The 24,187-nt window shown below is 36.3% G+C and overlaps 1 protein-coding gene across 2 annotated transcripts in view; it reads right to left on the reverse strand.

Moving 5' to 3' along the window:
* Positions 1 to 2,855: 2,855 nt before the first annotated feature.
* Positions 2,856 to 24,187, reverse strand: part of Mfsd14b (major facilitator superfamily domain containing 14B) — a 55,138-nt gene continuing 33,806 nt past the window's right edge. For both annotated transcript variants that reach the window (XM_059262729.1, XM_059262728.1), the window contains exons 3-12: positions 20,627 to 20,689; positions 20,095 to 20,222; positions 17,473 to 17,587; positions 12,945 to 13,163; positions 11,504 to 11,617; positions 9,833 to 9,904; positions 8,303 to 8,415; positions 6,064 to 6,161; positions 4,315 to 4,457; positions 2,856 to 3,330 (exon numbers count right to left, since the gene is read on the reverse strand). In XM_059262729.1, the coding sequence (XP_059118712.1) occupies positions 3,082 to 3,330; positions 4,315 to 4,457; positions 6,064 to 6,161; positions 8,303 to 8,415; positions 9,833 to 9,904; positions 11,504 to 11,617; positions 12,945 to 13,163; positions 17,473 to 17,587; positions 20,095 to 20,222; positions 20,627 to 20,689 (1,314 nt within the window). In that variant the 3' untranslated portion in view covers positions 2,856 to 3,081. The remainder of the gene's footprint in view (positions 3,331 to 4,314; positions 4,458 to 6,063; positions 6,162 to 8,302; positions 8,416 to 9,832; positions 9,905 to 11,503; positions 11,618 to 12,944; positions 13,164 to 17,472; positions 17,588 to 20,094; positions 20,223 to 20,626; positions 20,690 to 24,187) is intronic.

The raw sequence follows: 24,187 nt of genomic DNA on the forward strand, positions 1-24,187 counted from the left end.
CAGGCAGGAAAACTCTAGCTACACCTCCCACTCTATGTATACTTGAGGTATCAACCTCTGCTGCACTCCATCTCTGGCACATAAAAGCTTCTAGGTATCAGGCTATTGCTTCCTAGCCCATATCCCACATATATTGGTAGCTAACAGGCCCTGATGGACTCCTGCCGCTCAGTTGCAGCAGAAGACTCCATTATTTTGGAAATGACCATCAAGAACAGCTGCAGCAGTGGAGTGGAGCCAGCTGGAGCTTAGAAGACAAGCTGTGTGTGCTGCAGAGGGTAGAGTGGAGAAATGACTCAAGCCCCTTGGAGGAGCCCAGATCATGCATGAACCCCCACATTGAACATTGTGCTATTTACACTTTTAGAGCTGGGCTTCGCTTCGATTGTGACTGTGCCTTGGTTCTTCTCTCTTGAAGTAAGAAATTACTTACTTTTGATTTTACAGGAGCCCACAGTTGAGAGACTGAATTTTAAAAGACACAGGGTTTTAAAAGAGATTGGCTATTTTAAAGCTACTGAATTATTAATGTGTTCGAATTTGTAAAGACTTGGATTTTTAAAGTTACTTATATTTTTAATGTAAAATCTTGGAGATGAATGCAAAAGGAAAGGTTGTGGCTTAACAGTGATGGCAATATGTTTGTGTGTCAAGCTGATATGAGGTCAATGCTGGGTGGTTTTATGTCAACTTGACACAGCCTAGTCATCTGAGACGAGGGAACCTTAATTAAGAAAATCCCTCTATAAGATGGGGCTGTAGGCAAGCCTGTAGTGCATTTTCTTAATTAGTGGTTGATGGGGGAGGGCCTGGGTTGATGGTACTGGGCTCTGTAAGAAGCCATGAGGAACAAGCCAGTAAGCAACACCCCTCCATGGCCTCTACATCAGATAGGTTCCTGCTGTGTGAGTTCCTGTCCTGACTTCCTTCAATGATGAACAGTGATATGGCAGTGTAAGCCAAATAAGTTCTTTCTTCCTCAACTTTTTGGTCATGGTGTTTCATTTCAGCAATAGAAACCCTGACTAAGACAGGTAGTATCCAGCAGGACCTGACACCTAGCAGAGTATTTGGTATAGTGGCCTTGGGTAGAAGTCATCTCCAGAAGGTCTTGATAATGAAGAAGTTTATATATGGTAGTGATAGGAGGGTGTCTAGCAGGCCATATAAATGTATACTGTACAACAGTATGGAGTGTCTGGGTGTGGATTTGTGGAAGTGAGTGCAGAGCCCACAAGGCATCAGGTTTCCTGGACTTGGATGTGAGTGATGGATTCTGGGAAATGAACTCTTTCCTCAGCAAGAGCAGCAAGCATTCTCTCCAGCCTCTGGTTTTGTTTTATGTACCTTTTATCTATTAGGAATAGGAGAGATACTTCTACACCCATAGCAGCATTGTTCATGTATGACTTACATTTGGTGGGCAGTTTTCAAGGAACTGTTAAAACCATTTTTTACAAACATTTTTTTTAATTAGCTGAAGGATTACTAACTCAGTTATGTTGATAGCTACTCAAAAAGAACCCAAAAAAGTAATGACAGACTTGTTTTTAAGACGTGTAAGTATCCATTGAAAATTTATTACGCATTAGGAAGCTTAACCTAAAAACCAACAGCATAGTAAAAAGATGTTATATCTGTTCATGGCAGAACAGGCATCAAAATATATTTTCCTTTAAATGTATTCAGTCAGTACACAATCCTTTATAAAAGTTGTATATATTTTTCTGTCAACACCTTCATTATTTATATAAATACAAGATTTACACAGCACCCCCATCAAAAAATTAAAATCCTTACAAATATCTACATGTTTTCATACCTATAAAACTTTCAAAGGAGTGCTTTGTTAAAGATAGACCTTAGTTAATGGTCCATTTACTGTGCAGCAAAATATAAAATCTGTAAAGTTTTCTTTGTCCATAAAACACCTCAAAAATTAGCAAGATACTTATCATGAAACTGAGCTTCACTAATCCTTATATTTTTGAAAGGAATTTGATGAGCGCATTCCCATGAGATTCTAAATTCAGAAAAACAGACTGAGATACAGATTAGCTGAAAACGAACACATTCTATATTAACAGTTAAGGCAGGAGTATAGCAAGGAAAACAGAAGTAGGACATAGGAGACATGGGAAGGGGCATCCACTGCTATCTGTTACTCTCAACCCCTTTTAGGAATGTTCAAATTGTTAAAACAAAACAACAGCAAAAAGTTTTCTTGAAGTATACTCTGATTTCTTTGCTGCCAGTAGAATGCTTCACGGTTGGTTGCTTTGCTTTGAGTAGGATTTTAGTATGTTGCTAAAGCTAGCCTCAAACTTGCAATCCTCCTTCTAAAATCTGTAAGCAGCTGGGCTACAGGCTTGATTTTTTTTTCTTCTTCTTCTGTAAAATTACTTTATATACCAAGAATCTGAGCTGTTTGTTCAACATGATTTGAATTTTCTAAGAAAGATTTCCTTTATCTAATAAAGGTGATCATTGACCAACACTACTAAGGTTCATTTCAAGAAGCTTAAGAAGTAAAGAAAATAAAGACAAAGCAAAAATAGGTTTTCATCTAACCTTTGGACAAAGTAGATCCCTGATACCAAGTGACTCTTAAGAATGGCCACTCATCAACACCTATGGACTAAGAGGAATAATTCACAGAAAAAGAATGAAAGAAGGCAGTTAACACTATAGTCCCACACCTTTTACCAAAAAGGGCACAGAAAAATTACTTTCGCTCTTATTCTAGTTACTGAAGGAAAGACAACCTTTCCTATCAGACATGATTTTTCTATTAAAAGTTTTAAAATCTAAATTCCAGATAACCTTGAGAGTTTCATATTATTTTCAGTGAAGCATTTTCAATCTTTCTTAGAATATATAAACAGGAAGGAAAAGAATAGGAGTAAAGAAGCAGGAAGAGGCAGGAGAGTGAAGGGCACAGGCATGAGAAGAGTAACTTATGAAACTTGGCCCAAAGGATGCTGCTAGCATTGACCCTCCAGCACCATGAAGTCTCCAGGTGGTGCAGCTTCCTCCATGGCTCTCAGAGATGGTGTCTGCAGAATCTCCCTTACTGCTGGGTTATAGTTCAGTGCACTGATTTCCAGGCTCTTCAAAGGAGAGCTCCCAGATGCTGCTGTCTTGCAGTAATGGCTCAATGTCCTCATCACTGCCCCGTTCAGGCAGGGTGCTTGGGCTGCCACTGATGCTGCTGTTATGTTTTTGAACTCCACTGGTTTTACGGTATTCGGGGATGAATAAGGCAACCAGAAAAGACATAAGAACTATACAGGCTCCAAACAAAAATGGCGGGCCTGGGATGAAAGCTCCCTGATGGATACAAAAAACAAATGAAGACAGAGTTTGGTTAAGTGTTTGTTTGTTTGTTTGTTTTGCTTTTTAAAGACACAGTCTTGTGCTATTTAGTCCAGTGTGGCCTTGACATCACAACTCCTCTGCTAATATCTCTTAAATGCCAGGATCGTAGGCATGCATTATTATACCCAGCATGGTTAGGCTCTTTTTTTTAAACTCCAAGCTAGTTTTTAGTAATTTTTTTTTAAAATGCCACTATACAGTTAATCGTTTTTCAATAAGTCTATATTTCATTAATCAAGACAAATTCTAACAGAGTTTAGTGTTTGGAAAATAACTCAGAGCAACCAATCACTGCTTTTTATATAATTTCTAACTAATAGAACCTAGCGTATAAACTTACAGAAGCAGCAATTTTCTTTCTGTAATCTTATCTTGTGACCTCAGATCATGCATTTTCTACATATGAATATTAGTAATTTCAGGTTTGTACAGAACTCCATATTAAATGTTTCTCTTTATAAAAAATGGAAGCACATTAGCTTAATTTTGAGCAAGTTTTTTTTTTTTTTTTTTAAAAGACAGGGTCTGTTGTATCTCAGGCTGGCCTCATACTTATATAGCTAAGAATGACCCTGAACTTTACTTTCTGATTGTTAGAATTACAAGCATGCACCATCACACTTTTGAGTTTTGTACCTTTTAGGCAAGCACCTACCAACTGAGCTATATCCCAAGTCCCTTTGGCTAGATTTTTAGGTAATTTCACATCTTATTTAGGTTTAACTTAGCCACATAATAGCATACTATTCATAGGGACTATACAGGTGAAAAGAGAATCTAAATAAGGTACAGATACATTTTAATCCTTTCTGATTCCAAGCAATGAACACAGAATTTGCTGCTGTCAAATGCAATGATAATAAATAGGAATCTAAAGCCACAAGATTATGCTATAATCAAACAGAACCATTATTATAACACAGATCATCAAATTACCTGTAAGGGATCATCATCAGAATTCAATTCTGGGCCCAACTCGTTCAGTTCAACATGGAACATGTAGAATATGAAGCCATACAGTGCTGGTCCTAGGCCATTGCATAGCCCTCGTATTCCTGTTACGATCCCCTGGGCAACCCCTAAACCACAACAAGAAGGGAGTCAGTTGTCTCAGAAAAGTACCTCAACATACGGAGCTTATCTAGTACTCTCCATCATATTATGACACACAGATTTGGCTAGACTGAGCCATCATCATAGTATAGTCATTAGAGTTCATCATGATATTTTCATTTATTATACAAATGTTTGCTTGGTTACACTATGTCTATTTAATAGTACTCTCTGTACTAAGGTGGACAAGGAGAAAAAAATTCAGTTTCTGAAAACCTTTTGTACTAGATCTACCATTTAATGGGAAATAAGAAAATATTAAATTATTATTTCCTTATCAGGTACTTTCAATTTTTCTATTGATTAAGACTTCCTTTCTTGGCTCATTTAGTTGTTCATTTACAATAAAAATATGTCCTCCATTCAGACATCCTTGGCCACATGTGAATATGAAGAGGCTCCCCCTGGCCTTGAGTTACCATCTGCAACCTTCCATCTCATGCATATGTCCACTCAAAAATTCTGGAAGCACCAAATTCTAGATACCTCAACTTTCTAATACAGTAAGCAAAACATGAGTTTGAACCAAATGAATTCAATAGATATTTCTGTAGGCAAAAACCAGGAAAGTATAATAGTATTCATACTCAGCTGAGTTACTGCAGTTAATAGTGACAATACAAAGGGTGTCACTCAAGTCCATAAATCTAAGAATGGATATGTATAACAGCAAATTCACTATGTGGGAAAACAGGTGTAATGATAATGAATAAATTATCTTTTAAAATTTAACTTTTGTTGAAATTTTTAAAAGTCCTGTTAAGAATTTTTAAAAATTTCCCTTTAGGGAAAGAGGTGCAGCCTAGTATATTCTAGGCATTTTGGGTTTGTTACTGGCACCAAACCAAACCACTATGTACATTTGTGTTGTTACACAAACACACACACTCCTCTAAAATTCTCCATTTTCCTGAATACAAATGAATATTACAATGAATATTTACAATGAAATAAAAATATAAAACAATAAATGAGATAAAATCTCCTACTTCCTGACTATAGTATGTATGAGATAATGTATGAGAGCTAAAGAAGAAAATAAATCAAAACTGGCCGAAAAGGAAACAGCAGAGGAAGGAAGAATAAAGTTTGCTTTCTACACAGCAATTCTAGCTTACTTCATCTCTCCCTATATCCAATTACTAACAACCAGAGTTTTCTTAATCTCTTCAAAGATCCATTTCTTAAATTAACTCCTGAGACTGAATTATTTCAAGTTAACTTTTAGCGACTATGTGGATATTACATTGCTAATTTGCTATTGTTATTTAATACAAATCTGTTGAAATAAGATTATAAGCTGGATAATTCATATGTAATCAGAACTGAGACTAGAAATGGATCTTTTCTAACTATTACTAATAACCAGAATGGCTGAGTGTGGATTGCTAAAATGTGAGTGTGAGCAAAGAGGAAAACAGAACTTCTGTTCTTGACAAAATGAGTAGGTATGCTCCTGTGAAAGGGTCCCACTGCAGTCAACTGCTCTTGTTATGGAGAACGAAGGATTTCGTATTTCAGGGAAGAGAGGTTCCAGCTGAAGGTACAGAATGCAAGAGGTACAAATCTCACCTTGTTGATCTGACTCTGCATTCCGAGAGATGAGGGCACTGACTGCTGGGAATGTAATGCTGGACATGGCAGCCACAGTTCCTGCTGCCCACATCATCCTGAAAATATTAAGGAAGGCTGCAGTAAGGTTTTAAGGAACTTTTGATCAATATAGTCAGTGGTAACAGTGCAATGCTTTGTATTTCCTCATGTTTCATTTTATTTATTTTACCCTCTTTTAAAAATGGATTTCCTGGACAAGGCATAGCTTTCTCAGTAATTCCAGTAATCTCAGCATCCAAAAGGCGTAGGCAGAAGCAGTATGAGTTCAAGGCCAGTCTGAGCTACAAAGTAAGTCTCTGTGTGAAAGAATTCACACCACAAATACTGATCAGAGGCTGGGATGCAAATCAAAGAATATTTTACTTCCTCATTTTACTTCTTCAAAAATCTTCTCCCAGGTTGCCCCATTGTAATTTCCAAGTGTAGGCTCAAGTTCTTAAAAGGATGTCTATTCTTTTGTTTTAAATAAACACCACATCTCCATCTGCCCTCCTCATTGCCTCTCTATTTCTTGAAAACTGATCTTTCACAACTGCCCTTGGGCTGTGTGGTCTGTTACGGTTGATAGCACTGTCTGTTACCAAATGAATAAACAAAGACTGTTTGCTTCAGACCTCTGTCCTTTTCTCAGTGGAGAAAAAAAAAAGGTTTATGTGTGAGTCATGATAATGCATGAGAGCTAAAGCAGGTCCAAAGGCTCTTGTGCCCCACTGAGGGAGTGGTCTTTATTGACAATCAAACATTTTATCACCATAAAGTCTTTTTAACACTTAGTGTTTTGACTAGACTAGCTAGATACTGAACCAGAGTTCATAGGACACCCCGCCACACACACACAAAAATAATAGAATCATCAATCTAGTTAAAGAATACCTGCCATACAAGAAAATGGAACTCAGGACTTTGTGTTCTTTTTTATCAATAGGCCTTAATTTGGCCTTTCTTCCCATTTATAGGAAGCTAAAATATGAATACTTAAAAGAAAATTGATGCAGGATACTTACATGACTTTGGAGGAGATAGTGGTATTCATCAACTGATTTATTTTATGATAATTACTGCCTAAGTTAAGTATATCAGCAAAGCATGCTGTAATCTGTTGCTATTCAGTGTCTTTTGTTTTGATTATATGTCATATCCTGAAAGTGGATAAATGTGTTTAAGAAGCAGAAGTACAGAGAGTAAGAGACGGCAGTGCTCAGCTCTAAACAGGACATCCATATCACACCTCCTCCCACAGGGCTCAGGGATCATTCGAAAAAAGGTAAGTTGAAAGATTTTAACAGCCAGAGGTAGTGGACATGTTCAGTGAAGCAGTATTTGCTAGATGTGACAGCACTGTTGCACACATGAACTCACAGCAAGACTTGCACAAGATCCAGTCAGTCAAAATACCAGCATGAATGGAGGAGAGGATCATGAAGTCCCACCCCAATCAGAAGAGCTAATGACAACTGATGGCTTCTGGGGAAAAGGGGTGGTGGTGGGGTCTAGTTTTCTTCAGGGATGCAGCCCCTGAGAGGTTACTCATGCTTCAGTAGATGTCCTATATCTCTGCATACACAAATAGTACCAAGTGGACACAGTGGGTTTAAAAACAAAAGATCATATGAAGTTAGCGGAAGTGGTAGTGGGCACAGGGGAAAAACTGGAATGGGGGAAATGGGTAATATATCTGATCAAAACATATATATATGTATGACATTCTAAACAATTAGAAGAGAAAGTAGAAACAAAGCCAGACATAAGTGGCTCAAAACTATAATACCAGCATTCAGCAGGCGTAGGCAGAAGAACTGCTACAAGTCTGAGGCCGGCCTGGGCTACAATGTTTGATTGTTTCAAAAAACAAACACAAACCCACCCACCCTCAAAGAGAGAAAGGAGGGAGAGGAGGAGACTGTGTGTGGGAGAGGGGGGAAATCACAAGTGCACAAGAACTTTATTGGAGGGCTTGTAGATGACACACATTCAATTAACCAATGACTCCAGAATTAGTGAAATCTTTACAAGTCATCTCGAATCTTATAGCTCCACTCCTGCCCAAGGGTGAAATGCTGAATACATCAAATAGTGAAGTAATCCTTCTTTTAACATAGTCAAATAGCTTTAGATCCTTTAAGGCTCATCACATCTGTAAATATTCACTGTGTTTTGCTTGCTTGTTTTGATAATATGTGATTTAGGGGAGGCTTACCAGGCCTGAGATCCAAAACCATACCAGGCAAGTTGGAGCATCTGGAAACCCAAGCCAAGGAGGACAGTATTCTTATTCCCTAGTGAGCTCATCAATTTGCTAAGGAAAACTGTCTGTAAAGGAAAGAAGACAACCTTGAGAAGCCATATGAGCATATATGAATTTGATTACAAATTCAAATTCAGAGCATAAACTCTTTTAGTGAAGTCCACTCACTGATGGCCAAAGACTTTTAAGGGCACACTCTGTTTATAACCCACGAGGGCAGGCAGTAGTAGTAACTCTTCAGGGGTGGAGTTCAAGGGCTCCAGTGCTGACCTGGGGCCTAGGGCCTTTGACCTCCTTCCAGAGAATCCTATCTAACTGGTCCTCTGCTAGTACCTCCCAAAAGGTTAATATAGCTGCACTCCAGTTATCATGACTGAGAGGATTATACCTTAGTTTTCTCTGGGGAAAAGTCAACAAGCACTTAATGTCCACCAAGGTTTACTATTCACTCATAGTTAACAATTTCACAAAATCAAGAATAATAAGAGCTTCATTTTTAATAAATATATATTCTGTTAAATATAGCTTATAAGGACAGTATGGAAACAGGTTTTGTTTCTATGTACTCCTAAGAGCCTTGTCATTCTTTCATATGGTAGGACCAGTTTGTTTCCCAGACTTCTCATTTCCTCTGCAGAGAGTTAATCACAGGAGAACATGTAGCTTGGCCTAGACAGCCATTTCAAGGAACAGCCTCTGGGCAATCCACATAAGCTACAGTGACTGTCCCTGAAGCACAGCAGGACATATACCCTTGCCTTTCTGGATTGACAATCATAATAGGTGGGAAAGTATTTATGGCTAGTCACTCACTACATATATTCTAATTTGTGGATTCTTATTTGTTTAGTCCTGGAGACAGAAGGATCTAGAAAACATTTATTTCTATTAATTTTCACCATTAAAGAAACACTGAAACACATTCTGCTGGTTAATTATGCAGTATCTGATTATTGTTCCTGTGAAATAGTTTTTATACCTATTTGTTGTTACCTGTGTGTACACATGTCCCAGCATGTATATGGAGGTCAGAGGAAAACTTGCAGGAGTCAGTTTTCTCCTTCTACCATGTAGGTTCCAGGAACTGAACTCAGGTTATTGCTTGGCAACAAGCATCTTTTACCAAGTCATTTCACCATCCCCTTTACCCAGTTGTTTTGGAAGTAAGTAAGAAGAATGGATCCAGTGCAAATTACAAATAATATCCTAATGAAATCTGTATGAAGGTCTACTGAACTCTGAGGATGTTAGTATTTTATGTACAACCAGTTCTGTGAGTTGTGTCCCTGTCAGCTTCCTGAGTTTGGTGAGGTTCTCTACATGAGCAAGTTGTGTCACAGCAGGAGCTAAGCAGCTGAGCCAACAGTGTGGAGAAACTCTTTGAAACTTGTATCCTTGGCTTCCTATAGATCTGAGGTTATCAGGATTGGGGGTGGGGGAAAGCTTTGTCATTTTAAGCCACATGTTGTAAAAAACACTCACCTGAGCCACAATGGACAGAATTCCTACCATAGCTATGAATGCTACAATTTTCACAGATCCAAAACCTATGACCTGTAGAAATGAAAAACAAACAAACAAATCACTTTTATAATAGAGATATTAGAGATATAATTAATAATAAATGATTTCTCTTTCCTATTAAAACTGACAGGAAAAAATAGTTGAGGAAAGTTCAAAAAAGCAGTAGAAATTAGGGCAGTGACAGAAGCTGAAAATAATTAACCTGTAAAATTACAGGTTAATTTAAATTTTTATTTTAAATTAAATATTTAATTTAAATTAAATATTTAAATCTGAAATAAAAGTTATAAGTAAGCACAAATTGTGAATTTTTTGAAAATTTTATTATGCCTATTGTTTAGTATTTCCTTTCTTAATTAGTCTATCCTAGTGTGGCAACAATGAGAGCATACAATATAGAGAGTGTAAAAGAAAGCAATTAGACTTTTAACATTGCCAAGGTAGAAATGGACTATTAGTGAAGTTAGTAGCTCTTGAGTCTGGTTGCATTTTAAAATTATGTGAGCAACAGAGGAAAGGAAAGAAGGGGAGAAAAGAGAACAATAGGATGCCAGAACTCCCTGAAGACCAATTATATTATGGTCCAGAGACGGGTGTGCTGTAAATGCTCCCATATACTTCTACTAAGTAAGCAGCCAAGTCTGACTGGCAATTGACCTCTAAACATCTAATTGTAACAGTAACTATGAAATGACTAATAACTTTTAAAAGGATACATTACTTTGTCTTCTACTGAAATTCTATAAAATACAGGAAAATACACTAAAAATAACTTTATAGATTCTTCTTATTTCATAAATGAGTATCTTCCTCCCAATCACAATTAGATAATAAAAATACTAGAGCTAGAACCTCTGGCTCTTCTATTACTACCTAATCATATTCAATTACAAAATCTGGAACTGGTAAGGTAGCTTATGCCTATAATTTCAGCACTTAGGGAGGTGAAGGCAGCCTATTATCAGCTTTATGCATAACTGCTAAAACATGGAAGCAATACCAAGAGTGAACTTATCATAAACTATAGACTGCGTGGTACTTATGTATAAAAGTATATAGGCTCATGAACCGTACCAACTTTGGTACCAGTTGTGTACCTATGGGGAAGAGATATGACAACTCTTTATCTTCTCTTAATTTGGTTCAATCTAAATCCTATTTTAGACAAGGGTCTCAGAGCCAGACTTGGTGGCGGATGACTTCAATCCCGGCACTCAGGAGACAAAGATAGGTAGATTTCTGTGAGTTTAAGGTTAGCCTGGTCTACACAGTAAATTGTAGGCCAACTAACCAGGTGTACAAACTCAAAAGCCTCAGAATTTTGTTTCCAATAAATTCTCTCATTATAGGAACTTTTCCACAGTAGATATCTTACTATGTTCTTAAATCCTGGATATAAGGAACACCCCTGCCTCAGCAAGAAGCTAGGCATGGTTAGACATATCTGTAGTTCCAGTTACTTATGAGGCCATCACTAAAGTCATCATTGGATTACAGGTTCCTACTTTGTGAAGTCTCTAGAAACAAGTTCATATTTCCTTTTCTACAGTGGTTTCTCCAACCTATCTTAGACAAATCCAATCTTTGATAATCTACATGTTAAAAGGCTACTAGGGACCTACTACTCACCTGCCTGAGATAGAGAAAAAAGCTCGAATACTGTCCAGCTTCAGGAAGGTATGAGAGAAACACTGTGATGCAGATGAGTAAAACTGTAGAATCTTTTCCAACTTTCTTTAATGACTGGGATTAAGCAGAAAGCAAAAACACAAATGTCAGTGTTCTTGTCACTATTTTCATGTATCTCCTTCAAGAGATCCTGAACATCCTATAAACAGGCCCTGAAAAAAAATTTCTACAGAACTCTCTAAGAAAAATCAATTCTTTCTCTGGATTTGTAAAGTAACTTCTTTTAAGTGACTTTAATTACAGGGTTTTCTTTTTTTCTGACATAATGTCTCATGTAGCTAAGGCTGGCCTCAAAGTTGATATGCAGCTCAGGATGAACTTGATATTCTGATCTTCTTTTCTGCCTCTTCCATAGTTTTCATCATACATAAACTCACTGTATTCTTCAAACCGTAGATAGTCAAGTTGCCCAAAACCAGGAGGACAATTGGTATGTCTAAAACTTTTATTTGAACAGGAGTGACAAGTGTCACAGCAACAAGGTCACCATCTATAAACTTTCTATAATCAATGCCCCAAACAACTAATGTCTACTGAAACTTTACTACACCAGACATTAGACCAGTTAACTTATACATGTTAACTGAGGTCCTTACAGCTGCCCTGAAAAATAAGCCACAGTAGTTCTATTTTACAGAAGTTTCTACATGTAACTTGATCATTACAAGGCAAAAAAAAAAAAAAAAAAAAAAAAAAAAAAAAAAAATTAACAATATAACTAACACACAAGAGGAACAGGCAAGATCAAAAGGAAGTACTCTTGAGTGATCATTTCAGAAAATAATTTCAAGGGATTAGGGAAATGGTTTAGTTGGTAAAGTGCCTGCTGTACAAGTATAAGGAGTATAAGGAGTCAAGTTTGATTTTCAGCACCCACATAAAAAGCCAGGCATTATGGTGCATGCCTATAACCCTAGCACTGGGAAGGCAAAGATCCTTGGTTTGCAGGCCAGGTAGTCTTGCTAGATTGATGAGCTCCAAGTTCAATAGAAACCCTGACTCAAAAAAATAAAACCAACTGTGATAGAGGAAGACATCAGACATCTACCCCTGGCCTACACAAGCTCACACAATGTGGTTTACAATTGTTCTATAGAAGTAGGTGTGGCAGGAAGAGAGAGAGAGAGAGAGAGGTAGAAAAACTTTTCTAGCACTATTTCTTGTTAGTGTGATATACTTCCTACTACCTCCCTCTCCAACTATCTTCATTCATTTTATTAAATGATAAAAACAACCATGTCCTTGAGGATAATATTTTGTCTCTTATGATTTACACAGCTTAATTATATATCTCAGTGTCTCAGCCTCTTACTTGTAATTAAAGTTTTATACACACACACACACACACAGAGGAAGTAAGTATTTTCATGTCTTAATTTACCGCAAAAGGATCTGCTTGTTTCCAAGAAATCTGAGCTCCCCAGGAAGCAGGTCTAATTTTGTCTGGTAGAGATTCTGGAACTGCTACCAAAATGAAGCAGATGTCTAGGAGAGCCACCACTGTGGCTACCAGCACAACAAGGCTGTCTCCATAATTTGCAGAGAGGTATGTTCCAATGGCTGGGCTGCTAACCAGACTAGCTGCAAAGGTGGCTGAGACCTACGGGAAAAAGCACAGTCATTTAAGATCCTAAATATGAACATCAGTGGAGAGAACAAGCTCTTCCCCAGAGTCCCATTTGCTGCAGGTATACAGCCAGATATCCCCCACCCCCCCATGATTTACTTTATGAGTATTTTGCTTGAGTGAATGCCTGGTACCCAGAGGGGTCTGAAGAGGAAATGGAGATATGGATGGTTATGAGCAGTCCTCTACAAAAACAATTGCTCTTAACTGCTAAGCCATCACTCCCTCTCTTAGATTCAGCAAGACAAATGTATTGCATACAAATTTTAAGAATAAAAGAGGGCCAGGCAGTGGTGGTGCATGTCTTTAATCCCAGCACTTGGGAGGCAGAGCCAGCCAGATCTCTTTGAGTTCAAGGCCAGCCTGGTCTACAGAGCGAGATCCAGGACAGGCACCAAAACTACACAGAGAAACTCTGTCTCAAAAGACCAAAAAAAGAAAAAGAAAAAGAGAAAAAGGAAAGCAAGTTTGCTTAAAAACATATTCACCCACTGTTAACAAAGTAGAGATATTCTGGGGAGCTATAATTAAAACATGATATAAATTAACACTGTAGAAGCTTTCCTCATAAAACATTCACTGGTTTTGTTTGTTTAATTGGAAAACAGAGATGTGCAAAGATGGTTATGAAAACAATTCCAGCAGGGCTCAGTGGCATGGCGCTTTCCTAACATGAGGCATGGTAGTTCACGCTTGTAATTACAGTACTTAGGAAGGCCAGTTCTAGGTTACATAATAAGACTGTCTCAAAAAAAAAAAAAATTTCGGAAGAGCTAATGATGAAATCTATAAATTTTTCAGGTATTGTACCTGATTCATCCAAAAACACTATATTTTCCCACATACCCATTTATCTCTTTATGACTATTTCATTATTACAGTAGGTGAAGGGAGGTAGCTGATTTTAAAAGAAAAAGCTGTAACCAAAATAAATACACTAGTAAAAATAAAAAACGAAAATAAAAAAGGCTGGGGATATATAGCTAAGTGATAGGCTGTTTGGCTAGCATATGCAAGACCCAGGGTGTGATCATTAGAACCACTCATACTAACACCCACAAAAAAGAAAAAAAAAAAGATTTGTGGAGAGGTTGAAGCTTTCTGGTTAGAGGCCACAGCTGATGAGCCTTATTACACTGCACCCTTATGTTCTCCATTTAGAAATACAATGTAGATATTCATTCTCTAAATTATAAGCAGATTAGAGTACCAAAAACATACCGATAAGATATTAAAACTAGAAGATTCTATTAGAAACAAAAGAAATCATATAAGAACTCAGTGAGTTAAGGAAAAAAACATTATAAAGAGGACATGAAATTGGAAGATGTGATGGGGGGTTCTGGGAGAGTGTGGAATGGATATGATCAAGATATATTATATACATGTATGAAATTTTAAGAGTGTTATTTAAAATGAAACACTAGAAATCATTGTATCTGACTATGATTCCCAGTAAGCCAATGACATTTTTGTATCACCTATTATCCCACAATTGAATATAAAAATATAATACATATAAAACTAATGCTACATTAAAAAGCTTTAAAAGCCAAAAACAATAGAAAAAAGACTTCTGGAGTAGGATATAAAGATACGGAGAATTTTAATTTAGGAAATAAAAATTCCTGAAACTCAGTATTTATCAAGTATGTGATGATGACAGAGATCTTACCACTTTATTTGAAAAAGTCCAGGCAGCCACATAACTGCATCACAAATTGCAAAGACATGCAAACAGCTTTGGGAACAGTGCTATACTCTTTTCAGTTGCTATGTGAGCACTAACTAGGGTAGCATCCTAAAGTATCAAGGAAACAATGTTACTTACGTTTTTATGAAGTCACAGATCTCAGCACCTGAGAATACTGCTAAGTAGGCTACTTTATGATTCCCAAGGACAATACTTTTGCAGTTTTTTGTTTAAAATTATCTAAACCTACAGTTAACAACAATCATTAAGACTCTGTTGTGGTGAAGTCATACCACAGATTGATTTACCAGATGCAGTGAGGAGTAACTTACCAATAGTGTAACTCATTGCTATGACCCTTAAAGAACCTCTTTCTTGGTTTCCTGAAGGAGTTTCAGAAAGGAATGCATATTTTAATCTAAACTGGATATGAAAAGTACCCTTTAGAATTTATTTAACACATCCTGAAAATAATCGGCAGGAAATTCTCTGCAAGCTAGATAGGCTGTAAGGGAGTTAGTGGCAAAGTCTTAGGCCTGAGACAAACCCAGTAGCCTACTTCTGAGCTGTAGAAGCTAAAGAGATCACATTTTAGAATGACACTGTATTAGCTGAGATGTTCACTCACTGGCTTCTTGCCATGTCCAATGAGTAAGCACTAATCCTAACTGCCATCAACAACGAGAAACTGAGCTAGTGATTAAGTAATTACATGACAGTCACTTTTGGTGACTATCAAAACCTTTTTCATAATTAGCACGAAATTATTTTTCCACTGAAAGCAAAAAATAAACAGCTTCGAAAAATTCCCCCATAAGGAAAAGATAAACAGGGCTGACAAGATAGCTCAGCAGCTAAGAGTACTTGCTGCACAGGCCTGGTAACCAGAGTTTGATTCCCAGGACAAGACAGAAGAGTAGTGACTTCTGAAAATTGTTCTCTGACTGCGACATGCATGCTATGGCACTTGAATACACACACACACACACACACACACACACACACACACACACACACACAGTAAGCAAGTAAATGCCAAGAAAGGGAAAAATGTTTAAACTTTTAAGGAAACAAAATGTCTAGTTGGTCAGACATTATATGATGTATATACATCGAAACCTTGCATGAGCAATCTTCTATTAATATGTTCAAGTTTTATGTTCTCATGTATCCATTAACATTTTTATAGTCTAATAACACTGTGGGGAAATTAGTATGCATGTCCACAGACACTTCCCATGATGGAGAAGGTGGAGTAGAAAGCTGCACTACTATAAGGTATAGGATCTTGGTGTTTCACAGCTCTGATGGCTGACACTTACAGCCCAACTTGAATATTTTTCCTTCTTTGAAGCCTTCTTATTCACTTTTTTCTCTATCCTGCACAGTATTACACAAGTGCCTTCAATTTAGGATGAAGCATGAATAATATTCACAGGAGATAGGAAGGGAGAGAGTGAGCAGGCAGTAGTCAGAGGGGAAAGAGAAGTTTTCTAATCATTGGTATCTGAAATCAACAGAATAAAGTATTTTGTGGAACAGTAGTAACTTACATAAAACTGATCACTGAATGTACTCATTTAATCAGCCAACAAGAATGAGTACTTAACTCTATTCTAAGAAGCAGTATTATAAGAAAACGGTACAAGAAAGAAAATAATTACCTGGGTTTCTGGCATTTATCCTCCTTTAATCTACTACTCTCCACTGTCTAGCCAGATCACTTTTCTTCTTACAAAGTACACATATATCCCAGATGCTGAACATGTGTCTACAATTGCTCATCAATGTGAGTACATGCTATCTTATTTCTAAACCATTTGAAAGTACCTTGCAGAAGGCAGATCTCTGAGTTTGAGGCCAGCCTGGCCAGCCAGGGCTACATGGTAAAACCTTGTCTTAAAAAAAATAAAAAATGAAAAGAAAAGGAAAGAAAAGTTGCAAAGATGTGATCTTCTGCCCTTCTGGCCCAAAATGCTTCTGCTGCCATCTTCTAATAGTTCTTTCTTCTCCTATATAACTACAATATCATTACCATGACTGAGTAAATGAGATTGTCTAATGTTAAATTATCAAAAAATAAATGTCTCTTAAAACTTTTGATATTTATTCAACAACCATTTGCCAACAAATGAATAGCCTTTTGTTTTCTATAGTGTTATGTCTCAAATGAGTGCCTGAGGCACATTGTTGAGATTCGCATATTTCTCAAATCTATTTCTGATGTTATTTTAAACATCAATTTCTTGTCAATTTTTAATAGACTGCTATTTATTACTCTAGTTCTTATAAAGTCTACAAGCTGGGCATGATGATGCATGCCTATAATCCTAGCACTCTGGAAGTGGAGGGAGGAGAACTGGAGTTCAAGGTGAACCTCAGATACTGAGTTTGAGCCTAGCCTGTCCTATCACAAAATAACAAAAATTTCTAAGACAGGTAAATTGCTACACAATACAATAAATTACTAGCCAATACAATAATATAACCCCAGCCCTCAAGGACTATGAAAGGAAGATTCTAAGTTTGAAGTCAACTTGGCCTATTTAAGTTTTTGTTTCAAAACAATCAAACAGTTTACCATCTTACCCATCCATAAGCAGTACTTCTTTCATGCTCTTGAGTGAAGTCAGCTACATAGGCAAATATTACAGAGAAAGTGACTGAGAAGACTCCAGATACAGAAATCATGCCAAAATACCACCTATAAAAAGATTGTTTAAAAAAAATGAGTAAGAACATCATTTTCTACTAACTGAAAGATTATTTTAATTGCTCAAGAGTTTTATAATCAAAATCAAAGACATCATGTGGATATTATAAACTAATGAAAATAAACTCAGGTATCTATATATATTTAAAGATAAATATAAAATTAACTGGAGTTTTGTCAATACTGAAAGGAGTACATGTTGACCTAAAAAAAAATGGCAGAAGAGAAAAAAAAGGGAAGAGATTAAATAAAAGTAATAGTTTTAAGTATAGCTGTAGTTTTAAAGGTAAGAAATACAATAATGTTTCAAATTTCTTTTTTAAGAATCTATATAAAAACAGAGTATAACAAAAAATGTTAATATAATTCAAACCAAAAATTTCTATAATATGCATAAATATATTGAAAAACATCCACAAATAGCAAAAGCCAGAATATTACAGAACACAAAGTGGAGTTTATCTATGATGTAAAGATATTTTAATATTAAAAAATTACTAAGTAATTCCTTTAATAACTAAGTAATTCAGTAATATAATTAACCATGTTAATAGTCTTTAAAATTTTTTAAATTTAGCTATTACTGTTAATTGAATCTCTCTATATATATGATGTGAGAGAGTACAGCCATGCATGTGGCATCATGTCCTGTGTAGGTCAGAAAAGAGTTTGGTTCTCTCCTTCCACTATGGATTCCAGGGATTGAACTCAGGTCCTCACGCTTAGACATCAAATGTTTTCGCTCACTGAGCCATCTCACAGGTATTGTAACAGTCTTAAGGGGACAAAAAACAAAACAAAGCAAAACAAATGACCCCCTCCCATTTATGCTAAAAGCCATCTAACAACATCTCATATCTAATTCTGATATCTAATCAATAAATCTTTATTGTAAAAGCGAAAACCCTTGAATAAAATAGAAATAAAGGGCTGAAGAGATATGCTGGCTGCTTTTCCAGGACCAAGCTCAATTCCCAGCAATCATATGTCTGCTCACAATTGTCTGTAACTCCAATCCCAGGGGATCCAACATCGTCTTCTGCCCTCTTTAGGCACCAGGCACGAACATGGTGCATAGACATACATAAATGCAAAGTACTCATTCGCATTATATTTTAAAGAAAAATAAAAAAACGAAAAAAGAAAGAAAAGGCTACCTTGAGGCCTAATAACAAAAATATTACAAATCTTTACAAAATAAAAGAAAATCCCACAATCATAACTTTAGTTAAACACACTATTCATTAGTTAAGATTTTAAAAAGCAGTAAAAAGCATAAAACTAGAAGGAATAAGATAAATTATTTATATTAATTAAATTATGACATCAATATACCTAGAAAAGCAAGCAATTAGAATAAAAGGCTATTTTGTATTATAACAAATGAACAGAATATATAAGAATAAAACTAACAAATGTCCAGGATTTAAATAAATATTAAGCTAACAAAGGGGACTTAAAAAAATCTCTAATTTATCAGAAAGACATGATGATACATTAGTATTCTACAAGAATTGACTACTTGGTAGAAGATAAAATTATTATGGTGCCCAACAAATTTACAAATATTAACAAGAATTCCTGATAATCATATGAAAGTATTTTCACACAGCAAGAGCATCTCAGAGCATCAGGAATACTGGCTAAGACACTATTCCATGGTCTAAAAATAAAAAATTAAAATTAAAAATAAAGGAAAACAAAAAAGCTTGAGCAAATCCTAACACTTCTGTGGTAATTAAATTACCTGGATTCATCATACTGAAAAGGAAAAATTAATTCAAATTCATATCATGATTTAGAATAAGCTAAGGGTTTTTATGGAATATACAAATAGTGACTCCTATCTATTCTTATATAAACAATGCTCATTCAGTGCCATAATGCAATGAGATGACAAAAATAATACATTCACAAAGTCAGCCAAACCACAGTAGTGAGGGCAGGAGCTGTTAGTGCACCTTTAGCACTGACCTCCTAAAACTGACATCCCAGCATCTACAGCTTCTCCTAGGGACACCTTGAACTTCTTCAACTAAGTCGAGTAGTTTACTTTGAAATTGTTAAAGAGTGCTCTGTAGATCAAAGTAAAGGGTGAGGTCATAAATATTTGGGATTGAAATGTTTTGGATTTTTTTCCTTTTTGAATTTGGCATATGTATGATGAGCTATCCTAAGAATAGAACCCAAGTGTAACATGGAAATTATCCATATTCTACATACTCCTTATACACAGTCTAATACACATAGTCTAAAAGTCATTTTATTCAATATTTGAAATATTTTTTCATTATTTTTATTTTATACTTGTTCATTATAAGGTAAACTTTGTATACACTTGAATCAATCAGATTTGTGTTATGTCAGCAATCAAAAAGTTTAGGATTTTAGATCATTTCACATTTTGGATATTTGGATTAGGAGTGGTGGCCAACCTGTTTTTATTTACATAAGACTCGAAACAGACCAGTATGACAGTGAAGAGTTCAGCAACTCACCAAGGGCTGATCCTCATCAGTGGGATAGGGAAGCAGGTAAAGAAGACTGTGCCAAGGAGAAAGGGTTTCCTGCCCAACACATCTGAGAGAGCTCCTATGAGGGGAGCACTCAGAAAAGAGAGCAGGCCCTAGAGAACAAACAGAAGCAAAGGTTAGATTTAAAAAATGATCCCTCTATTACTTATAATTCTTTCTTTCTATATGTATTAATTAATGTTGCTTAAATTAATAAAGTATAATTTTAATTTGAATTATGTTGTTTAACACACAGTATAATGCACAAATATCATACAAGCTTGAATGGCTACATAGAACTGTTGCCTGGCAGAGCAATTAAAGGTTTATATAATACTAAACATTTGCAGATTGTTATGTATATACAGATAAAAATGACCTAAGTCATTTAGAGTATTCACTGGGCTTTTTAATGTTAAATTATTTTATGCCTTATAAGTATTTGTGTTGAATTTTATTCTGACTTAATAGGGATTCCTAGTTTTGGTTCATTATAATTTCACACAATTTTTCTTACCTTTACACCTTGAATGAGACCATTCATGAGGAATGTGTGTTGAGGAAATGTTTCATGTAATACCTATAAAGGCAAACAAACATCAAGACATATTCAAATATAAATTTAAGATAAAGATCCCCACCTCTATTATTAGAAGGCTAAACAAGATGAACTGTATAAAATTATAAAATATTAATGAATTCTTAAACAACAACAACGAGAAAAACCACTCCAGAAAGAGCTATAAAGTAAAATCTTGTCTCTCAAAAACAAAATAAAACAAAACACAACACCTTGAAGCCATGAAAAGTTAGTAACACTTTTGCTTAAATAATAAAACACTAAGGTAAGAACTAGACAAGGTAAGCCCTAGCACTCATAGGTGCTTTTGTCATAAAATATTTAGAGCATGGTGTACCCATGAAGTCCAGAAGAAGGCATCTGATACCCCAGGGCTGGAGTTAAAGACAGTTCTAAGTTGCAATGTGGATGCTGGGACTCAATCCTAGGTCTTTTGAAAAAGAACAACAAATACCCATAGCTGCTGAGCCATCTCTCCAATCCCTTTAACTATTCTTAGGAAGGAATATCCATCCATCCATCCATCCATCCATCCATCCATCCATCCATCCATCCATCAATCAATCTCTATTTCTCTCCCATCCCTATACACAGAGCATTGTTTCATTTTTTTTAACAAATAACAGCTGAAGTATTAATAGAAGATTTGACACAGAACTTTCAATAAATTAATTTTCCAGATCTCCAAAACTCCTAAATGAAAGGAAAAACAAAACAAAAACAGCTATAAGTAATGCATTATTAAAATCAGTCACACACATACACACACACACACAAAACAAAAACAAAAACAAAAACCCAACAACTCTCCCAGATATATTGTTGTCAATGCCTTTGTAGTTGGCCACAAGATAATCACAAGCATGGTCCTCAAAGTGGGCCATTTACAAAATTAAATGGAGTGGAATTCAAGCCAAACAGTGCTTTAGATTACTTAGAGCCACTAAAAGCAGCAAAAAGTCTTTTAACTACATTGTGAAATTCTTCAGTATTCTAGAGAAAACCCAAGAGTGTCTATCCATTAACAGATCAAGAGTTCCTAAAATCAGTCCTTGTACTAAATGTTAAAGAATAGGAGTTTCTACTAGGGCAGACTCCTATGCTAATATACTTTCAAAATATCCTTTAGTTTCAGTTAAAACTGTATGGTGCAGATTGGGCACATGCAGGAACATACCCTCCCCAAAGTGCCTCACACCCTTATGAGTAAGTAAGTATAGGCCTCCTCAATAATTTCCTCACCATCCCATGTGGTTCTCCAGTTTCTCACAGCAACCCATAGACTTTAAAACATGGAGCTTGAAAGACTACAGCTAACTGGCTAGTAAAAAGACCATGACTACTGTTGTTGAGGGTGCAGGCATTGGAACTGTAACAGCAGCACACTCTCACCCAACTTCACACATTTACATTTGCTGTGGATATCATTCTGTATAAATAAAACATTGATTGGCCAGTGGCCAGGCAGGAAGTATAGGCAGGACAAGGAGAGAGGAGAATTCTGGGAAGTGGAAGGCTGAGTGGGAGAGAGACTGCCAGCCGCCGCCATGACAAGCAGCATGTGAAGATGCCGGTAAGCCACGATACATTATTTGCCTAGTCCCAGAAAACATCTATCTCTCAATTCCTCATCTATACTCTCACTTATAAATATAAACAGATACATCAAATTCAGTAGAAAGACTGAGAAAAGTTGTTGAAATGTACCAAAATGACTGACAAAAAAGGAAAAGATAATCTACCACACTTTAGAGGTTCAATTAATACAAATCTTAAAATAAAAATGTTTCTTCTCCACAAGAATGAAGATCTCCATCAGCTGTGTATTACAAACAACATTCTACAAGGCAGAACTGCACCAATGTCACACAAAACAAAAAGGTCTTTGTAAATCGATTACAGAAGGAAATACAGAGATCCAGAAAGAAAAAAAAAAAGGGCATCAGAGTGGAGAATCAGAGGAAATCCAACTAAATATCAATTAAAATATTAACAATATACTGTTTAAGAAATGGTAACATTTAGCTGCTTTATACCAACTAATCACAACTATAAAAGCCATTCTAAGCACACAAAACACCATGCCAGATATGGCCCAGGGACTACAGTTTACAGACCACTAACTTATGGAGAATGCTAATTTGTTCTAATGGCTTTGTTTCCGGTGTAATTGATGCCAGAGGCAATATAATGATGCATATATCACAAATTTGAAGACAAGGAGACTAACAGTTATTTTACGCTGTCTTGTCACTTCTTTTTATAATTTTATTGTAGATTAGCAAAGCTGGAAGTCAGCTGTTGTCTATGTTAAAGTATTACCTTGTTTACATATATAAAAATACATGACAAACGGAACTGGAGAGATGGCTCAGCAGTTAAGAGTGTTCACTGTTCTCATAGAGAATCAGTGTTCAGTTCTCATTATTCACATCATAGGGCTCACAAGTGCTTGTAACTCCAGTTCCAGGGTATCCTATACTCTCTACTGCCTTCTGTTATAATTCCCAGCCAACCTCCAGCTACATGACCGCACATGCACTGTTCATCAGTCAGGCAGAATGCTTAGTCACCACAGGGCCTTACCTTCTACATCTGTGTGCTGGGTGATCACGTAATCTGCATGCAGTGTAATCAGGTAATCTATGCACATGTGTGGCATAGCTACAAACCCATATGCAAATGCTTACGGGGAGAGGGACACCTATAAACGAGTTCTACCCATTCCCCACTCTTTCCTCACCATTCATTTCTAGTAGGTCTATTGCACAATCCCTCTCTTCCCTCCCCTAATAAAAACTCTTATAGTGGGTTCCGTTGTACCTCATGTTCTCTTGTACCCGGTAAATAGTGCCTCAAATAAATAACACCTTCCACTGGCATGTGTACACACATGTACAGGCATTCATTTAAATAAATAAACTTAAAATGTGTGTCAGACAAAAATATGTATTAGTAAGAGAAATAAATGCCAAGAAAAGCTCATTGCATCTGTTTGATTAGATTAATGCTTTGTACACTGTCAGTTACACAATAGTAAACAAAGATTTAACAAATAATATTGATCAAATAGTGAGTGATACTTACAGACTTTAATAATTATCATTTATATAAATGAGCCTGTAGGAAGCACAGCTTAGAGTATGCATTGGAGAAACCAGGATTGTCAGTCATGTGGGCTTATTTTCTTCAATGGAAAGAAATGAATGATTCCTAGTCACCTGGAATACTAGAGTGGAGCTGTCAAACAACCTGGTAATCCTTTGCTATTGTATTAGGTGCCAGCCTCTACCTGAATTTCCCTCAAATCTTGAGAACTGTTTAGGCCCTAATCCTGAGCTTTGTCTCTCAGTGAATAGAAACTATATGAAAGAGGTCCCATGTACTCTGCATCCTCCCAACAGAATCTATTCTTATGGTTATTACAAATACTTCCTTTCTAGGCCCTATCCCTAAATTCTGTTTATCAGCCAATAGAACTCATTCTTATGGTAAAGG

This window comes from Peromyscus eremicus, chromosome 5 (assembly GCF_949786415.1).
Source record: "Peromyscus eremicus chromosome 5, PerEre_H2_v1, whole genome shotgun sequence".
Taxonomy (NCBI): Eukaryota; Metazoa; Chordata; class Mammalia; order Rodentia; family Cricetidae; genus Peromyscus; species Peromyscus eremicus.